This window comes from Hemibagrus wyckioides, linkage group LG11 (assembly GCF_019097595.1).
Source record: "Hemibagrus wyckioides isolate EC202008001 linkage group LG11, SWU_Hwy_1.0, whole genome shotgun sequence".
NCBI classification, from domain to species: domain Eukaryota; kingdom Metazoa; phylum Chordata; class Actinopteri; order Siluriformes; family Bagridae; genus Hemibagrus; species Hemibagrus wyckioides.
The window spans coordinates 32948138-32969561 of NC_080720.1; the positions used below are offsets into that span (position 1 = coordinate 32948138).

Below are 21424 nucleotides of genomic sequence, written 5' to 3' on the forward strand. Positions count from 1 at the left end.
TTTTGGCTTGAAGATGGCGGCGTGATCGGATTTCCCCAAACAGGGGGTGAGATTGTGCCTTGTAGCCATCTTTGACTGTTGTGTAGCAGTGGTCCAGTGTCCTTTCACCCCTGGTGGGGCAGGTAATGTGCTGTTGAAAGTTCAGTGATGCGCGTTTGAGGTTGGCGCTGTTAAAGTCCCCCGCCGCAATAAACACAGCGTCCCGGTGCTGAGTCTGGTGCTGTGTGAGTGCCTCATGCAGCTCGCATAAAGCAGTGTCCGTGTCCGCCTGAGGCGGAATATAAACGGCACTGACTATGACCGATGTAAATTCCCGAGGAAGATAAAAAGGACGACATTTGATGGTCAATAGTTCCAGGTTGGGTGAGTAGGAGCGTGTGAGAGGAACAGTGCTCGCGCTGGTGCACCAGCTACTGTTCACCATTAAACACACGCCGCCTCCTCTTGACTTCCCCGATTCCAGTGTTCTGTCCATGCAGTGAACCAAGTAGAACTCAGCTGCCTGGATGGCATGGTCCGGCACCACTGGGTTCAGCCATGTCTCGGTGAAGCAGAGGAAATTGCAGTCCCAAATGTCTCTTTGGAACTTTACCCTGGCCCTGAGGTCATTGAGCTTGTTTTTCAGCGACTGGACGCTGGCGAGCAGGATGCTAGGCAGAGGTGTTCGGTGTGCACGGGCTCTCAGCCTGTTCCTGACGTTCTTGATGTTCCTTTGTTCTCCATCAGGATCTCACTCGGCCAGCTTGGATCCGGGGTAAAAAACATCAGATTGTGAGTACATTGTATACCAATAGAAATAATAGTATCTCTATCGTACCTAATGCACTCCATTTTGAAGAGTTTGCCGGTTTTAATGTACTGGAAGTTAACTTAAAAAACAAAAACAAAGAAAAAGGGGTTGGAGCAGTCGTGACGGCAGCCGACCTCACTTGTGCCATCTTGGTCCTCTGTATGATTGGATCAGTATGATTAGTTGGATTTTTCAATCCAGCCCTGTGCAATAATATATACACTATATTGCCAAAAGTATTCGCTCACCTGCCTTGACTCACATATGAACTTAAGTGACATCCCATTCCTAATCCATAGGGTTCAATATGACGTCGGTCCACCCTTTGCAGCTATAACAGCTTCAACTCTTCTGGGAAGGCTGTCCACAAGGTTTAGGAGTGTGTTTATGGGAATTTTTGACCATTCTTCCAGAAGCGCATTTGTGAGGTCACACACTGATGTTGGACGAGAAGGCCTGGCTCTCAGTCTCCGCTCTAATTCATCCCAAAGGTGTTCTATCGGGTTGAGGTCAGGACTCTGTGCAGGCCAGTCAAGTTCATCCACACCAGACTCTGTCATCCATGTCTTTATGGACCTTGCTTTGTGCACTGGTGCACAGTCATGTTGGAAGAGGAAGGGGCCAGCTCCAAACTGTTCCCACAAAGTTGGGAGCATGGAATTGTCCAAAATGTCTTGGTATGCTGAAGCATTCAGAGTTCCTTTCACTGGAACTAAGGGGCCAAGCCCAGCTCCTGAAAAACAACCCCACACCATAATCCCCCCTCCACCAAAACTGTATAACTATGAACATGAGAAATAAAACACTTAAATCTTGATCTTTAATAAAACTTTACTGTTTGCTGTGAACATGGAGGATTTCGAACTGCTGAGGCTTCAGCTTTTTCAGAAACAAACTGATTAACTGTTGACATATTTATTCTGTTTAGCGAAATGTTTTCTCAGTATGTTGTGTGTTTAGACCGCAGACCAGTGGAAATTCACACCAGTGTCTTTGTGAAGCTGTTAAACTGTTGCATGATGTTTGTTGAGGTCTGGAGGTGTGAAGTGAGCTGGTGGTGGAAAAAATTCAAACTTTTAGAACATTTGTACACAATTAATAAACACTGACCTTCAGCAGTTGTTTATTCCAGGTTGCTGCTTTAGGTGTAGAGAAGAGAAGCTTTGAGCTTTGAACTAACATTTACTGTTTTATTACAGAAAAATATTCCTCAGGTTGGTGTGACGCAATTGAATTGAAGTGGAATCACTCTAACCACCATGAAGGTCATTATTTCTCATAACAGCACATCTCCAAGTGTTTTATTCCTCTTATACAAAAACAACTCATTGCTCTCATTGCTTCTTGCTCTAACCACTGTGGCCTGGGTTCAAATCCCAGGCAAAGAACTAACTGAAGGGTTAACTCCCAGTGCTGGAGCATTCTATCAGGAAGGGCATCTGGTGTAAAACCTGTGCCAAAGCATATACACTATTGACAAAAGTTTTGGGACACCCCCCAAATCATTGAATTCATCTGTTGTTTTTCAGGGGTTGGGCTCGGCCCCTTAGTTCCAGTGAAAGAAACTCCTAATGCTTCAGCTTCATACCAAGACATTTTGCACAATTTCATGCTCCCAACTTTGAGGAAACAGTTTGGGGATGATCCCTTCCTGTTCCATTATGACTGCGCACCAGTGAAAAAAGCAAGGTCCATAAAGACATGGGTATGCAAGTTTGGTGTAGAGGAATGTTACGAGTCCTGACCTTAACCTGATCTTTGGGATGAATTAGAGCAGAGACTGTGAGCCAGGTCTTCACATCCAGCAGCAGTGCCTGACCTCACAAATTCATGAGGAATAGTCAGAAATTCCCATAAACACACTCCTAAACCTTGTGGAAAGCCTTCCCAGAAGAGTTAAAGCTGTTATAGCTGAAAAGGGGTGGGACAACTCTATATTAAATTCATGTGCATGTACAGGCAGGCATCCCAGTTTTGGCACAGCTCGCGGTCTCCGCTCTAATTCATCCTAACAGTGTTCTATCGGTCAGGACTCACTCATCCATGTCTTTATGGACTTTGCTTTGTGCACTGGTGTGCAGTCATGTTGGAACAGAAAGGGGTCATCCCCAGTTGGGAGCATGAAATTATTCAAAATGTCTTGGTATATCTGTCGGTGTCCGTCTAGACTCTGGATACTGAGTCTGATCGGTTGGGGGAAGAAGCTGAGGTCAAATCCCAGCACTGCCATTTGTTCGATTCCTGAACAATGACATTAATTATCAACTGCTCATCCTTATGCTTTAACAATTGTTTTAGATGAAAGAATTAGCCAAATGAAACCAATGTAAAATGTTAGTAAGGGCTAACAATCTCCCATTTAACATCCTTGAGCATCTGAGATCCTTGAGACAGGCAGCAATAAAAAAAATACTGAACAGGAATTTAACTGGGCCAACAGGCAAGCGCATCCACAAATGAATAAGGAGGTAGTGATTGCTGCCTACACAAAACCCATTATTATCCCATTATATTCCTTTAATTATTCAGACAGGACCAGCCATCTGACTGATCTCACTCATTCTGCTCCAGCTGATGGAGTCAGGCCAACGTGCCTTTAACCAGGTTCGAGCTGCTCTTTGCTGTAGGCCACACAGATTGAACAGGTCTTTGTAACACTGAGTACAAACACCCATCTGTCTGAATATAAAACTGACTTTACCTCAGTAACAAGTGGCAGCTTGCAGAAGGATATTTATTCTACTATGAGGTGTGTACAGTATGTAACTGTGTACATGATGAATAATACACTTAAATCTTGACCTTTAATAAAACTTCACTGTTTGCTGTGAACATGGAGGATTTTGTCACCTCACATGGTCAACTCATCAAACTCTCGAGGTTTCTGCTTTTTTAGAAACACTAAGCTGTTTACTGTTGACATCATTTTAGTCTGTTTAGTGAAATGTTTTCTCAGTATGTTTTGTGTTCTAACCACAGACAAGTAAAAATTCAGACCAGTGTCTTTGTGAAGCTGTTAAACTGTTGCATGATGCTTGTTGAGGTCTGGAGGTGTGAAGAACATTTGTACGCAATTAATAAGCAGTGACTTTTAGCAGTAGTTTATATGAGGGTGATATTCCTGCTGTTTTAGGTGTAGAGAAGAGAAGCTTTGAGTCTCAGAGTCTTTGAGTTTTATTATGTAATCCACAACATGACCTGTGACGCAGGTGAAGTGAAATGGAATTACTCTATCCACCATGAAGGTGATTATTTCTCATAACAGCACATCCCCAAGTGTTTTATTCCTCTTATACCAGAACAACTCACCTTTGATTACAGTTTTAAAACAGTTACTAAATGACCCATCATATGTCCCATGGTGGTCAAGTGGCAGGGTTTGTGCTCAACTGGGGTTCAATTCCTGGGCAGATAACTAACCCTTCCAATGAGAGGTTAACCAATGCTGTGTCCGGAAGGGCATCTGGTATAAAACCTGTGCCAAAGCATATATGTGGATCAGATGGTTTGCTGTAGTGCTGTAGCATTTGAAGGCCAATACAGTTGAATGACATATAATACACTTCATCTCTTTATAATCACATTTAACCATGTGGAATATCTGTGATACCTTACAGCAGCTCCAGCATACGTGTGTGTGTGTGTGTGTGTGTGTGTGTGTGTGTGTGTGTCAGTCTAGTCTCTGTATACTGAGTCTGATAGCTTAGGGGAAGAAGCTGTTACTGTGAGGGCCCAATTACTTCGAGACCATTTTCCAGACAGCACGAGGGTGAAGAATTGGTGGAAGGGGTGAGGGATGCGCCACCATGCTGATAACTTTGCAGATGCAATGTGTGGTGTAAATGCATACATCAAGTTTCAGCAGCTTGTGATGAGAAAATCTTATTCTCTCTCTCTCTCTCTCTCTCTCTCTCTCTCTCTCTCTCTCTGCTAATTACAGTTACATTTCAATGTCTTTTGGTCATGTGAAGTTATATAAAATAATCTTTAACACTGTAATAAATTTTTAAGTTTTTTTTTTTATCTTTAGCAGTCTAATAAATCAGTAAGTTTGATTGGAGTTTGATATGATGTGACGCAGCTATGTAAAAGGTGTTTTTTCGAAGTTCGGGCCGTCCCAATATTCCAACAGTGCAACAATATGAATGTCGTGTTATGAGCATCTGTGGAATTCAAGAGATGCTGTCTTTGTGCTCCTGTGGAGACGAGAACAGCTCTCTGTAAAAGTCACAGATTTAAAAAATATCAATTATTTTGGGGAAAAAATTAATTCTAGTTGTCTTGTTTTAAATAACTTACGTGTTAACTTTTTTACACTCACAAAGAATGCTGATCATCGGACTGTGAAACCAAGTTTTACCACAACTAGCAGACTGAGCAGTTTCATAAATTAGAGCAGGTCTGTGAACACTGACCACAAACACCAGAGTAGATATGAAACTGACTTTAGTGCAGTAAGAAGCAGCAGCTTGCAGCTCATCGGTCTGTGTTCATGACAATCACAATATTCACTTTACATTATATTACATTACTTCACTTTACTCATCACACCGACTACATGAACAAGTGCACAACTTATGCTAATAGTACATGCAGTAGATTTGTTCATGTTTTTGTTTACATGCAGCATGAACTCTATATCCTGACATTCATGAGGGAAAAAATCAACATGTAAGAAACTGATATACAATTTGTATGTGGTTCTTCTGTTCTCCTTCAGGTCTTCAGGTAGATTTCTGCTCTCCATCACTGCCTACAAACCTCAAACATTCCTCACACACTGCTCACACACTCCCCCATAGTGTGTCAGGATGAAGTTTCTTGCTCTGGTGCTCCTGCTCTCCACTTTCTCCTCACTGACCCTGATGGAGGTTGTGAAGGATTTTGCACGGTCTTCTTGTTCCAAGTTCTTCATCCGAAGCCCAAATAGTAAACCTGTCATCACCCCAACTGTTTTCAAGGGCTATCAGTATAAGAAGATTTGTCAGCGCTGGAACAAGAAATATACATTCGCCACGCTGTATGACATCAAGCAGAGGATCCCCGTCTACTCAGCCTACACGTTCTCGGGTGATGGTCCGAAACTGGATCAGAGCAAGAGCGAGTGGAAGAATGAACCTCAGGTAAGTGAAGTGTTGTAGACACTTGTGCTACTGAGAAGCAGAGGAGTTTGACTGTCCTTAAAAAAAACTTCAGCTAATCATTACACATAATTTGTTCGCAAACAATTCAGCTGTGTCACTCAGATGTAAGAATCAGTCCATAATTTCATCTCATTTCCTGGTTTGTAATTCAGTGTGTGTTCAGTTCACAAGTTAAACATCACTGAAAACCTTTTTTCACAAACCCTCTTTTATTCCTACTCCAGTAAATGCATTGGCTGATTCCTTTGTCTTCTTTCATAACAGCTGGAAAACATGAGCAACGGTCCAGACATGAGGGAGATCTCCGATGCTGAGATGGACGAGTTTTTTCACCAGGCTGTGAACAGAGACTATAGAGACAGTGTAAAATCCACTAATATTTCTTATACTAGAGGTCACGTTTTTCCAAACGGATATGCTGCTGATCAGGATCAGGCAGATTCCACCTACACATTTACCAATGTAGCACCACAAACAAAACCCAGCAATAATAAATGGGCAGAACAAGTAGAGGAGCCGATGAAGGGAGTGATAAAGAATAAGTGCAAACTAAATGATTCAAACCCGGCTTTTATAGTGACCGGAGTGGTTCCTGGGAATAAGTGGATAAAAATTAAGCGGTATGCAAAACGTACAATTAAAACGTTTAAGGAAGGCGTTAACATTCCCAGTTTTTACTGGACTGCGTTTTGTTGTTACATCAAGGAAAAGACAACATTTTCAGGAGTCTACCTTGTTCGGCAAATTGAACCAAACAACACACCTGAAAAAATTCCAAAGAATGTTGATGAGCTGAACCAACGCCTCAGCAGTCTGTATAACAAAGATTTCAAAGTATTTAGTAATTTGTGCTTAACTTAAGTACAGTCCGAGCTCGTTCCATCTGATTCTCCGGTTTGACTTGAAACTGCTTTGTCCACTTCTTCAAAAAAACTTTTAGAATGAATCAGAGTGTCAGAATTTCAGAAACAGAATTTGGTGTGCTTTAATACGCTTTCAGAAATATTTTTAACATGCTTTATGGATGAAAAAGCTCTTACAAACACAGCGTGTGTGCTGGTGATGTAGTGAAATAATCAGTGACAGGTCAGGGGTGGTGCGATGACACCGAGTTACACTTTTATACATTAAAGAAATACTTTTAATAGCTTTGTAGATACGTTGACTGTTTTTTAAAATGAGTTGTGTAGGATACAGACAGATACCAAGCTTCTGTAAAATTGGTACATTTCCCTTTGTTGATTCTCCTGCAGATCTTTAATAAAACTTTTCTGTTTGCTGTAAAAGTGGTGGATTTTGTGGCCTTGTCATTTCATCACACTGAACAGTGACACTTTCTGTACACAGGAATTATTAGTAGTAGTGTCTGAATAGTCCAGCAGGTGGCGACATTTGACTATTGTGTACAGTAATAGCATTTTTTGTGTGTGTGTGTGTGTGTGTGTGCTTTATAAAAATATTACATAAATATAATCACATCAGCTGTACTACTACTAGTGATAATAATAATAATAATAATACTGATTATTATTATTATTGTTATTGTTATTATATTCAAATTGATTCAGGCAAAAATATATTTTATACTTTTTATAAATTAGATTTATTACATATTTAACATTTTAATGTAATTTATAAAACAATTTCTTAGTTTTCTGCATGTCTGGGATATAAATGGATTTCTATATTGAATGACCTGCAGATCTTTTCAAGACAGTGCTTCTGTTTTACTTTTGTTTGTTTGTTTTGTTTATTTTTTTCTCCATAATTCTAGAGTGAATTGAGTAAGATTTTTTTTTCAGTAGCCACATACAACAAGAAAACTTTCCTTCAAATGTCAGTACTGAAGTTCCAGGTGCTTTCAGGATTCTAATCATAATAATCACAATAATCAAAAGACTGAAAAGATGAGGATGAAGAAGATAGTTGTAACAGGAAGGGTGGTGGTGGTTTTACCATCACTAGAGTTAACCACATCTTCTGAAATTAGATGGCCAAAACATCATGACCACAAGTGCATAACAGACGTGTTATAAAAAGGTGAGAGTGTGTCACAGGAGAACAAAAGACAGATAAAGATCTCTGAATGAAGATCTCCTCCTGCGATCATCTCACATCTTCTACTCAACTTCAACATCAAGTTCCAGCAGCTTGTGGTGAGAAAATCAGTGATCATGATGCATTCATGTATTTTATTTGGATTCAGATGATCTTTTATCAGTCAGTATTAACGTTCGAAAATCCGAAAGAACACTTCAGGAAACCAAAATATTCCCTGCTGACCTCAGTGAGTTTCCTCATAAAAATTTGCTTCATACAAAAGCTTAAAGGTCATGTCATGTTTTTTTATCTTTAGCAGTCTAATAAATCTGCAGTTCAAGTTTGATTGGAGTTTGATATGTGACACAGGTGTGTAAAAGATGCTTTTTTGATGTTTTTCTTTCTTCAGGCAGACTGAGCAGTTTCATAAAATAGAGCAGGTCTGTGTAACAGGTCTGTGGACTGAATTGTCCAGCAGGTGGAGACATTTGACTACTGTGTACAGAGAGAGAGAGAGAGAGAGAGAGAGAGAGAGCCTGACTAATAATAACACTAATAATTAAAATACAGCATCAAACCTCAGGCTAGCAGCAGAATTTGCTAATCAGATATCGTTCAGGGTCCAAGTACCAAAGTTTGCTTTAGGTTTTATTTTTTGTTTGCTTTTTGTTTTTTTTTCTTTTCCTCTTCTTTATTTCTATGATAAAACTGCATAAGGAGGATCCCTAACTGGATCATCACTGTGTTACTTTAAATATAAGTTTGTTTGAGAGAGAGAGAGTGCATCTTTGTGCTTTATAAATAATAATAATAATAATAATAATAATAATAATAATAATAATAATAATAATAATAATAATAATAATAATAATAATAATAATAATAATAATAATAATAATAATAATAATAATAATAATATACATTGATCAGAAAAAGGTGGTTTGTCCCCTCCATGTTGGAGGGGTGTTCCTTCCTCAAGTGGAGGAGTTTAAGTATCTCGGGGTTTTGTTTACAAGTGAGGGAAGGATGGAGCGTGAGATTGACAGACGGATTGGTGCATCGGCAGCAGCAATGCGGTCCATGTGCTGGTCTGTTGTGGTGAAGAAGGAGCTGAGCCGAAAGGCAAAGCTCTCGATTTACTAGTCAATGTACGTTCCTACTCTTACTTATGGTAATGAGCTTTGGGTCATGACCAAAAGGACAAGATCCCGGATACAGGCGGCAGAAATGAGTTTTCTTAGAAAAACACTTTCTAACTTACTAACTCTCCCTTAGAGATAGGGTAAGGAGCTCTGTCACCCGGGAGGAGCTCGGAGTAGAGCCGCTGCTCCTCCACATAGAAAGGGGCCAGCTGAGGTGGCTTGGGCATCTGTTTCGGATGTCTCCTGGACGTCTCCCAGGGGAGGTGTTCCGGGCATGCCCCACCGGGAAGAGACCCCGGGTAAGACCCAGGACACGCTGGAGGGACAATGTCTCTCGGCTGACCTGGGAACGCCTTGGAATTCCCCCGGAAGAGCTGGAGGAAGTGGCTAGGGGGAGGGAGGTCTGGGCATCCCTGCTTAGACTGCTGCCCCCGCGACCCGGCTACGGATAAGCTCCAGGATTTAATTAATTCACATAAGACATTGATTTTACAGAGAAATCTAATTAAATATTAGAAGTTAGAATATTAAATTAATTATAGTAAATTAGTGAGTGGTTTGATTTGCAGGAACAGTCCTGTGATTAAAATATCTAAAAAAGGCTGGAGCAGATTGAAACCAGATGTGGGTGTGGTCTGTACCGGATTTTGTTGTTGATGTTGATCTTATCGTTATCTCCTTACACAGACTGAAAAACGAAAACGGTCAGATTTAGGGCTCCTGTAAAATGAAAACATTTTTATTCATAGATTCTTACACCGTGTTATCGAACTCCTGAACCCACATGCTGTGGAATTTTCTGGAAAACTTTCTGTCTTCAGTTCCAGAGAAACATGACGCTTTAGAGAAAAATCCTTCATCTGCTGTTCAAGCAAACAATCCAACATATAAACACTTAACGTTTTCTCTTTATCCATAATGTGTTGTGCAAAAATCACTTTTTTAAAAAATTTGAATTTCAAGACAATGTGTTAAATATCCACTCTTACTGATTCTTTACTGAAAATTATGAGTAAATTTTAATGTATAAAATATATTATATTTATTATAATATTTATTCATTCACTTTTTTTCCCTTGCAGGTGAAGGCTGCTTTGGTTCTGAATATCTTCAGTGCCATGTCTGCTGGAATCAGCACCATCATCCTCTTCATGCAGCTGATTCATGGGTGTGGATCATTTATGGGTTTATTTTCAGCAAATGAACACACAAGCCAGACTAAAACCATCACCTATTTAATTTGCTAATTGATATATTAAAATTTTGCTTCTATAATCTGACATTATCATCATCATATAAAGTAAGGACACATCCTGATTACTAAGAATTAAAAGGGGGGATCACAGTTTAGTTATAGAAAAGGTCAGAATGATAAAAGTTGAGTTTTAAAAAAAAGTCTAACAAATGAACAACAAAAAGAACTTGACATGGCTCAACTTTTTTGTCCTGTGGGTTTTGGTGATGTTGGTCTTTTTTATTTATTGATTAACTTTTTTTATCTTTCTTGTTTCCAGACTCAGGAATCACTGTCATGTGTCTGATTTTTTCTTTGCTCCAGTTTGCAATCTCCATCTCCATCTTTTGCAATCTTCCAGTTTTTGACTGTAAAGCCACACGCTCAAAGGAATCTACTGTATTTACCTCTTCTTCTTCTTTGGGCTTTACCCTTCAGGGGTCTCCACAGTGAATCATCTCCCTCCACCTATCCCTATCTTCTGCATCCTCAACACTTACACCCACTAGCTTCATATCCTCATTTATTACATCCATATTCCTCCTCTTTGGCCTTCCTCTTTTCCTCCTGCCTGGCAGCTCCATGTCCAACATTCTCCTACCAATATACTCACTCTCCCTCCTCTGGACATGTCCACACCATCTTAATCTGTCCTCCCTAACTTTGTCCCCCAAACATCCAACATGGCTGTCCCTCTGATGTACTTGTTCCTAATCCTGTCCAACCGTGTCCCTCCCAAAGAGAACCTCAACATCTTCAGCTCTGCTACCTCCAGCTCTGACTCCTGTCTCTGTCTCAGTGATACTGTCTCTAAACCATACAGCATGGCCGGTCTCACCACTGTCCTGTATCACCTTCCCCTTGATTCTTACAGATATTTTTCTATCACACAGAACTCCCGACACCTTTCTCCACCCATTCCAACCTGCCTGCACTCGCTTCTTTACCTCTTTCCCACACTCTACTATATGTATGGAAGTCGAAAGGACCGTAAACGCACCAAAATGTAACTAACCGAGTATGTAAGGCCAAAAGGGTCATAAACTCCACGCGACGACACTTTTCACGTGGCACCAGGGGCGTGTTGACGTGTAACAAATGTAGAGGTGTAAGAGTGTCAAATAGGCCCCTGAAAATGACAATAAATGTTATTTAGACACATAATAAACTCATAAAATAGGTGATAATCACTCCCTAACGTGGCAAGTAATATACTCTACTATACTCTGGACTGTTGACCCCAAGTACTTAAACTCCTGTACCTTCTTCACCTCTTCACCCTGTAATCTTACTGTTCCACTTCCCTCCCTGTCATTCACACACATGTACTCAGTCTTACTACCACTGACTTTCATTCCTCTTCTCTCCAGCGCAAACCTCCACCTCTCCAGCTTTTCCTCCACCTGCTCCCTGCTCTCACTACAGATCACAATGTCATCTGCAAACATCATTGTCCAAGGAGTCTCCTGTCTGACCTCCTCTGACAACTGGTCCATCACCATAGCAAACAGGAAGGGGCTCAGAGCCGATCCCTGATGCAGTCCCACCTCCACTCTGAACTCCTCTGTCTGACCTACAGCACACCTCACCACTGTCCTGCTCCTCTCATACATGTCCTGCACCACTCTGACATACTTCTCTGCTACTCCTGACTTCCTCATACAGTACCACAGCTCTTCTCTTGGCACTCTGTCATACGCTTTCTCCAAGTCTACAAACACACAGTGCAACTCTCTCTGACCATCCCTATACTTCTCCATCAACATTCTCAGAGCAAAAATTGCATCTGTTGTGCTCTTTCTGGGCATGAAGCCATACTGCTGCTCACAAATTTCCACTACCTTCCTCAACCTAGCTTCCACTACTCTTTCCCAGAGCTTCATTGTATGGCTCATCAACTTTATCCCCCTATAGTTGCTGCAACTCTGCACATCACCCTTATTCTTAAAGATCGGCACTAATACACTTCTTCTCCATTCCTCAGGCATCTTCTCACTCTCTAAAACCCTGTTAAACAGACTAGTTAAAAATTCCACTGCCGCCTCTCCTAGACACTTCTACCGGGATGTCGTCAGGACCAACTGCCTTTCCACTTTTCATCCTCTTCAAAGCCTTCCTGACTTCATCCTTTCTAATCTTATCTACTTTCTGTTCCACAGAGTTCACTTCTTTCTTCCCTCTCATTTTCCTCATTCATCAGCTCTTCAAAGTTCTCCTTCCATCTCCTCTGTACACTCTCCTCACTTGTGAGCACCTTTCCATCTCTATCCTTAATAACTCTAACTTGCTGCACATCCTCCCCATCTCGATCCCTCTGCCTAGCTAACCTGTACAAGTCCTCCTCTCCATCTCTAGTGTCTAACCTAGTGTACAACTCATCATACGCCTTCTGCTTGGCCTTAGACACCTCCCTCTTCACTCTGTGCTGTAACTCCTTGTATTCCTGTCTATTCTCTTCAGTCCTGTCCATGTCCCACTTCTTCTTGTCTAACCTCTTCCTCTGAATACTATCCTGAACTTCCTCATTCCACCACCAAGTCTCCTTATCTTCTTTCCTCCTTCCAGATGACACACCCAGCACCTTTCTTCCTGTCTCCCTGATCACTTCTGCTGTAGTTTCCCAGTCATCTGGCAGCACTACCTGACCACCCAGAGCCTGCCTCAACTTCTGTCTAAATTCCTCACAACATTCCTCCTTTTTCAGCTTCCACCACTTGGTTTTCTTCTCCATCTCTATCTTTGACCTCTGCTTACAGACCATCAAAGTCATCCTACACACCACCATCCTATGCTGACTGGCTACACTCTCTCCTACTACCACTTTACAGTCACTAATCTCTTTCAGATTGCCTCTTCTACATAGGTCACTCTATGCTCCTCCCTCTTCTGAAAATAAGTGTTAACCACAGCCATGTCCATCCTCCTAGCAAAGTCCACTACCATCTGTCCTTCAAAGTTCCTTCCCTTAACTCCAAACTTGCCCATCACCTCCTCATCACCTGTGTTCCCCTCACCAACATGTCCATTAAAATCTGCTCCTATCACCACTCTCTCCCCCGTGGGAATACTCTCTATCACCTCATCTAATTCTCTCCAGAATCTCTCTTTCTCCTCTAACTCACAACCTACCTGTGGGGCATAACCACTAACAACATTCAACATCACCCCTTCAACCTCTAACTTCAGTCTCATCACCCTGTCTGACACTCTCATCACCTCCAGAACATTCCTCACAAACTCCTCCTTCAGGACCACACCTACCCCATTTCTCTTACTATCCACACCATAATAAAGCAGCTTGAATCCTGCTCCTATACTACGAGCCTTGCTACCCTTCCACCTGGTCTCCTGTACACACAGTATATCCACCTTCCTTCTCTCCATCATATCAGCCAGCTCTCTACCTTTCCCTGTCATAGTACCAACAGTATCATCCGGTATGAAATTCAGAGTACTGACGATTTGCATGGTTAAATTTGGCAATGTTTTACGCCGGATGCCGCCGGATTTATGCGGGGACTGCAACCCCATGGCTAGATTACTGTAAGTATTTACCAAATAAATAAATAAACAAATAACACAATTTTGACCTTATTGCCAGCTTCAGCTCAGTGAACACAACTCACCCTGTTTTCAGATGGCCTTATGAACCCTGAGTCTTATAAAATCCACCCGGTGAGGAAGTCATGTGACACAAACTTAAAAAAGTTCCTCTAAAAAGTTGTCTTCAATTGTTACAATGGTAAAAAGGGGTGCCGTTACTTTTGGAGTTTTGTCTCTATGTAGATAACGATGTGGGATGATTTTAAACTACGCCGATGTTTACGAATGAGTTATTTTAGAAAAGATCGAATGGTTTACTAAATTTGTGAAAGAATTCAATCTGAAATGATGAAACACTCAGTTGTTTCGTTTATCAGAAGCATTTTCTCATAACACAATGTTGTTGTTTTTGTCAAAATAAATTCATACCACTTGGAAGTTAGCGCTACATTTGCCACATCCGATCTACTTAGCAAAATGAGCGTTATTAGCTTAGCTTGCTGCAGCATCCACTGGCCAAAAGTAAGAAGGACTTCCACAGTAGCACTGGTTGTACCAAAGAAGAAAATATTTTTTTATTAGAACAAATGATTTAAATATTTTATTATTTATTTTAACTCATTGCTCACATGCTGAGTCTCCAGTGCCAGTGCTTCATGCTTCAAAGTTTTAGGAGGAGTTTATAAAAGAAAATGAAGGCTGGAAATGTGTTATGGGAAATTAAATCCCATCTATAATGTCAGATTCACTGTTAGCTACCTTTCCACCTGTGTGGATTCTCTTCTTTCTGCACAACAGCTTCCTAAGAATTTGTTCATTTTTGTCTAATTTTGCTGGCATCGAGATTGCTTATCTACTTCTGTGGAAATTGCTTTTCTTCTCTGCTTCAGCTGCTGTATATAAACATGTTGTGTTTGTGTTTATTGTGTAACTCTGAAGCTCTGTGTAGGTGTCGTATGTCATGTAGATGAACATCATCAACCTGGTTCCAAATATATTCCTTCCTAGCTAACCTGGTAAGAGAAACCAGCAGGACGTTGGGATGAAATTATGGGATGATCAGTTGTTTAATAAGATTAAGATGGGTCCCAAATGACATACTACTGTTGGATTACAAATTAATAAAATGTTAAATCTAGGTTCCAATGTAATAGTATATAAACTGAAAAAGTTATGTACATTGGGTTTTACATTTTGAGGTAAAGATGATGACATTCTAAGAGGATCAAGTCTGGCAGCCCAGGTGTCATTAACCTTTTGTCTGTATGTACTTCCTGACCACCAGGCAGGGTCCCAGGTTAAATGTGAATGCTAATCTCAAGGCCAGGCTGTGCCTTTGTCTCTATGATAATGTGAAGGTCTGGGTGATACTGTCAGGCTGATTGGATTAGCACCTATGCATTTGAATGACACTGTTATGCTGATGAGATCAGGGCTGGGGAAATTCCGTTACCGGGCTGATTCTTGTACTGCAGTTGCAGGCTTTAGATTGTCTCCACCTGTTTAGATTGTCTCCACCTCTATGTATCCCTCCCCCTGGAAAAGTATAAATTCTACAGTGCTGAAACTATGGTCAGACTTGGATGACTGCAGTGATGCACAGTGAGTTCTCAATAAAGAGTAACTTCTGCTTGAAAGATATCCCAACGTCTCCTGGTCTCTGCTTCGACAATGTAAAAGTTTCCAACACTACACATTACACTTCACACTCATTCTAGTGTCTAGTGTATGAATGTCAGAAGTGTTGTATCATCTTAAATGGAGCTCTAACGTTGTTTGACTATCAGAAAGTAGACGTTTCCCTGTCGATGGCGAATGATGATGTCAAACACACGTAACATTTCAGTTTTTATGTTTTCTACAAGTGCACAACATGGGCTCAGATGTCTTACCTATTTTTAATTTTTTTTCCCCTCATTTACATTTCTTTCATTTGGCAGACTTACATTTATCACATTTTATACAACTGAGCAATGAAGGGCCTTGCTCAGGAGCCCAGCAGGGGCAGCATCAAACCCACAACCTTCTGATCAGTAGTCCAACACCTTTAAGCTACCACATCCCCTTCATCCTCATCTAGCTTCAGCACCTGCTAGCCCCGCCCCTTTTCTGCCATGTAAGCAAAGCTGTGAGTGTTGAGTGCAGGAAGTGTCCAACATTCACACTGCTTTATTCAAGTGAATAAATGAAGCTCTTGAAGTTAGGTGAGCTTCTGCTTCTTTTTTTCTCCTTCTTCTATGCAGTTTGGGACACAGCTCTAGTTAGAGTTTCTTTTCACAGGAAGCATCAGATCATTGTGTCTAGTTTCGAAGTATTTGGGTTTGCTAAAATGTTTTGCAGTGAATACTGTCCATTTTGTGTTGATGTGATCTGCCTCTGTGCCTCACAGGGGATCAGTACCTTCAACACCGTTGCCATGAATCACCCGCCTGTAGACAGTCCAGCATACAGCGAGATAAAGGATGAATCAGAAGACCGAAGATGCTCTCAGAAAATAAGAAATATCCTGTTAAGCATGAAGATGGAAAGAAAATCCCACTCAGGCTCGGAATATCACACTGACTGTCTGTTTATTTTGTAGTTTCTTATTTCCAACGTGATCGGCATATGCATTATATTATTATATATATCATATTAATATAAATTATATTATTATGGTTATTATGGTGGTTTGTATACAGTCAGTTCCTTGTGGGAAAAAAATCTATAAAGGTCATTATGAACATAACTAGTTGTTCTCAGCACTGACATTGGAGACTCAGTGCTCACATGCTAAGTTGAACATCAGCGTGGTTTAAAATCCTAAGAGATATATTCCTGTGGCGAATTCCTTCCCAGCGAGATAAAGGACAAATCAGAAGACTGAAGATTCTGTCCGAAAATAAGGAAATTCCCTGTTAAGCACAAAGATGGATAGAAAATCCCACTCACGCTCTGAATATCACACTGACTATCTGTTTATTTTGTAGTTTTTTAATTTCAACGTGACTCTGTTCAAACCGGCAAATACACGACTCACAAAAAGTTAAGGATACTGGGCTTTCAGGTGAAATTTCAGGATGCACCTAAAATGCACTATAACCTTTCCAGGTGAACTTAATTTGACCTTCTCTACACTTTTGAATGCACATGTCCAACTGTTCAGTGTTTCAGTACTTTTTGCAGAACTTGCTGTTCTCTAACAAAGTGCTTAACGGCAAAATTCACAACTGGTGTTTGATCCATGAATCCACCAATAAATTTTCTGGTTCAGATAGAATTGGTATTTAAACAGTCCTCTTCATCATGCTGTTCACATTTTGACATCATGAGACCAAGACCACACCTAACAACTGATCAACAGTACCTCGCCATTGTGAGACTTCAAACAGGATGTTCTCAGAGGGAAGTGGCCACTGAGCTTAGAGTGTCACAGAGTGTCATCAGCAGGTTGTGACAGAGATACAGAGAGACTGGAAGAGTCACAGAAAGGCATAGAAGTGGACGTCCTTTGGCCACATCCCACGTTGATGACCGCTTCATTGTGAACAGTGCCCTGAGGAACCGGATGATGAATGCCACTCAACTCATTTAAGGGAGGTGAGAGGCACCCAAGTGTCACGTCAAACCATTCAAAACCATTTACATCAGCGTGGTCTGTGTGGTCTGTGACGGCCTGCAAGGGTACCTGACCACACCACTAGGCAGAGGCGTCATCGTCCTGCACGGGCCAGGGAGCATTTACGCTGGTCATTGAGCAGAAATGATGGCCACCAACAATGTTGGAGACATCAAGGAGAGCGCTATGCATCAGCCACTGTTGTGGTGGTGTTACAGTCTGGGCAGGTGTGTCTACTCAATACAGAACTGCCCTACATCTTGTGAATGGTACAGTGAGTACCACAAGTCAGTACTACCTGAATAACATCATTAATCCAGTCATTGTGCCCCTGCATGAACAACACAGGCCTAATTTCATCTTCATGGACAACAATGCTCCAGCTTATTGAGGTTGCATCATTAGGGAACGGCTGCTGGAGGCTGGGGTACCTCAAATGGAGTGGCCTGCACTTTCTCCAGACCTGAATCCCATAGAAAACCTATGGGATCAGCCGAGTCGCCGTGTAGAGGCTCGTAACCCTGCACCCCAGAACCTCAATGACCTGAGGGCCGCCCTTCAAGAAGAGTGGAATGCCATGCCTCAGCAGACAATAAGTCGACTCGTGAACAGCATGAGACGTCGTTGTCAAGCTGTAATTGATGGTCAAGGGCACATGACAAATTATTGAGACATTGAGATTTTTTGTTGTGGTATACCCACCACTGTTGTTGGCTTTTGTTTCAATAAATTGTTTGAGATGAGGAAATCACCATTGCATGCTTCTACTTAAATGCCCTACTTTCATGATATAATATCACTGTAGGGTGAACTTTTTACATTTTCCATAAATCTCACCCAAAAGCCAAATATCCTTAACTTTTTGTGAGTAGTGTCTGTCTTTGAAAGTGGAGGAATCTGCTCATGAGCTGTTGAAACGTGGCCAGGGCACCAAAACAAGCAAATGAGAGGGGGAAAAACTGAGCTACACTGAAAAGTGAAAAGCAAAGCTTTCTTATGGGCAACAGGAGACATTCTGCCAACATCTCCTTTCCAAATAAATGTGAGAGCAGGAAGATTTGTGTTGGATGAGTGTCAAAGACAGCACATTAATATACTTGAGTGCTTCTGGGAAAGTTGTGTTCTCGGAAATGGTTTCAAGAGTGTTCCTGGTAAAGGTTTCAAATTGCTGATTCCTTGAGCTGTATAAGTAATAAGAACCAAGATAACGATTTCTTAAGAAATGAGATGGAAACCTACCATGTGACTGCATTTTATAAAAAGGTGAGTATCTGAGAGCAGGACAGTGAGTAACCAGCTGATTCTTCTTCAGATAAAGATCTCTGTAAAAAATCTCCTCCTGCATGCATTTCACATCATCTACTGAACTTCTACTTCAATTTCCAGCAGTTTGTGGTGAGAAAACTCTCTCTTTTAACACATCTAACACATAACAGCACTTCTGATGATCTTTTAACAATCATTAATCCACCATTACAGATAGATGAACAGGTTCAGATGATGAATTTGCATGTTCATTTGTGTTCATGTTTCTGTTGTCCTCTAACAGATTTCTGATATCCATCATCTCACACACTCATCAGACTCTCCTTACACACTCCTCACACTCTCATTTCACACTCCTCCACCGTATGCCACGATGAAGCTCCTCGCTCTGGTGTTCCTACTCTCCACTTTCTCCTCACTAACCCTTACAGAGGTTGTTAATTCATTTAAACAATCCTGTCCTAACTTCTTCATCCGGAACCCAAAAAAATCAAGTGATATCATCATCCCCACTATCTTTAATGGACGTCAGTATAAGACGATTTGTCAGCGCTGGAAAAACGAATACAGGTTTGCCACCGTGTACGACACTGAGAGGAGGATCCCTGTTTACTCGGCCTACACACTTTTACAGGCAGGAGAGACTGAACGTTGTGATGAATGGAAAATTGAACCTCAGGTCAGTGTTTAAATATTTCATTACTGATTCATTAACCTTTACTAAACACTAGACACTGTTTGTTCAGTAAAACACAGTGGACACAGAGAGCAGCAAGTAAATACCACAGTTAAATGTGTCTCACTGGTTTACGAACAGTGTGTTGAGTGAGCTGATCAATGTGTTTGTGTTTAATTCACTACTGTTTCATTTCTCCTCCATAACAGCTGGAAAATATCGAAGAATATAAAGACTTGAAAGAGATGATTGATTCCCCGAGAGAAGCAGGAAAAATATTCAACCAGGCTGTGAACTCTGATTATATAGGTACAGGGTTTACTAGAGGTCATGTGTTTCCACGTCAGTTTGCTGCTGATCAGGATCAATCAGATTCCACCTTTACATTAACCAACATAGCACCGCAAACAGAGGACAGCAATGGACAATGGGCCAGACAAGTGGAGGAACCGATGCTTAAAGAAATAAAACAGAGCTGCAAACTTGACCAAAATCACCTGGCATACATTGTGACCGGGGTCGTCCCAGGGGAGAACTGGGTAACCATACAAAGAGACGGAAAAGAATATCAAGAAGGAATTAACATTCCCAGTCATGCTTGGAGCGCTTACTGTTGCACCAGTAAAGACGATATTAAGAAACTCATAGTGAAGACCTACTTAGCTGAGCTAGGCATATTTACTCTCAGGCGCCCCGACATTAACAAACTGAATAAACGACTTACTGAACTGTATAATAAAGGGATACCTTTTAATGTGTTCCCAGGATTAGACGTTGAAGATTCCCATGTGGATCTCATAGAACCACATGGAGTACACATCAGAAATGAATCCTACATTTAATCTGGATTATGTCATGAATCTACACAAAATATCACATAATGAAACAATGCAGTGGTAGCATCAGGTCAGGTCTTTTGGTTGCCTCTCTCTCTCTCTTTCTCTCCCTCTCTATATATATTACTATACAAATAAATATTGTCATGTAATTATATATGTAGTTTTGTATGTATGTAATTATGATGTAACGATGTCATTGAATGAAGTCGAAATTGCAACACATGTCAAGTGTCATGTGATATCAAGATTGAAATATCTCTTGCTGTAAGAACCCAGAGTTTGTCAGAGAACATATGGAACATAATAAAAGGGATTTAAAATACAAACATCTTATTTGGCAAGTCGGGTCTCATGGGACTCAGTCCAGTAGGAGGAGCTAGTTAACTGTTCACTGCAAAATGAGTCTGCTGAAAGAAGGAGGCTCTCTCTCTCTTTCACACACACACACACACACAAATGTAGAAAATGTAAAAAAGACGGGGCAGCTCAGATAGCAGATACTGTGTGTGTGAGCAGTCTGGGGTACAGGAGCTAATTGGAGCAGCCCTGGGAAGGATTTCAATTCAATTTCTATTCAATTCAATTTTATTTGTATAGCACTTTTAACAAAGAGCATTGTCTCAAAGCAGCTTTACATAAGAAACAACATAAACAACAAAACATACAGACAGACAGACAGTCCTAGATGTTATCCCAAGTGAGCAAACCTGAGGTGACTGAGGTGACTGTGGCAAGGAAAAACTCCCTTAGATGGTATGAGGAAGAAACCTTGAGAGGAACCAGACTCAAAAGGGAACCCATCCTCATTTGGGTGACACTGGAGAGTGTGATATGAACAATGTCCTAATTGTGTGATGCAGATACAGCATATGTAAATGTTGTGTAAATGAATAAGGAGGTTGTTGTCGACCCCAATCCTCACAAAGCAGGACCCGGCTGGAGCTGGCACAGTCTCTGTATGGCTCGGGATGAAGAAGGGAAACAAGTGGAAAGTAATTAGCGTAGCTGCTGTTCATAATATTAGCAGCACTAGATCATAATATGCATTTAATCAGATGTACTGGAGCACAAGGTTATGGGATGTGTTAAATGTATGCCTGTATAAAGAGATAAGTCTTTAGTCTATGTTTGACCTGAGAGACTGTGTCTGAG

At 41.1% G+C, this 21424-nt stretch overlaps 2 protein-coding genes across 6 annotated transcripts; both read left to right on the plus strand.

The window, feature by feature from the left end:
- The first annotated feature begins 1 nt into the window (after position 1).
- On the plus strand, positions 2 to 7209 carry LOC131361290 (endonuclease domain-containing 1 protein-like). Of its 4 annotated transcripts, XM_058402323.1 has the most exons (4): positions 2 to 771; positions 1990 to 2055; positions 5511 to 5913; positions 6199 to 7209. In XM_058402323.1, the coding sequence occupies exons 3-4, from the start codon at positions 5602 to 5604 to the stop codon at positions 6793 to 6795; spliced, it is 909 nt and encodes a 302-aa protein (XP_058258306.1). In that variant the 5' UTR covers positions 2 to 771; positions 1990 to 2055; positions 5511 to 5601; the 3' UTR covers positions 6796 to 7209. The 4 variants fall into 4 exon arrangements, with proteins under 4 accessions (XP_058258306.1, XP_058258305.1, XP_058258308.1 ...); XM_058402322.1 differs by lacking the exon at positions 1990 to 2055 and having other exon boundaries at positions 3 to 771; XM_058402324.1 differs by lacking the exons at positions 2 to 771; positions 1990 to 2055 and adding an exon at positions 2086 to 4579.
- Positions 7210 to 18729: 11520 nt separating this feature from the next.
- LOC131361286 (endonuclease domain-containing 1 protein-like) lies at positions 18730 to 20600 on the plus strand. 2 transcript variants are annotated; one of them, XM_058402316.1, is made up of 3 exons: positions 18730 to 18886; positions 19041 to 19436; positions 19643 to 20599. In XM_058402316.1, the coding sequence occupies exons 2-3, from the start codon at positions 19131 to 19133 to the stop codon at positions 20273 to 20275; spliced, it is 939 nt and encodes a 312-aa protein (XP_058258299.1). In that variant the 5' UTR covers positions 18730 to 18886; positions 19041 to 19130; the 3' UTR covers positions 20276 to 20599. The 2 variants fall into 2 exon arrangements, with proteins under 2 accessions (XP_058258299.1, XP_058258300.1); XM_058402317.1 differs by having other exon boundaries at positions 18747 to 19436; positions 19643 to 20600.
- Positions 20601 to 21424: the final 824 nt, after the last annotated feature.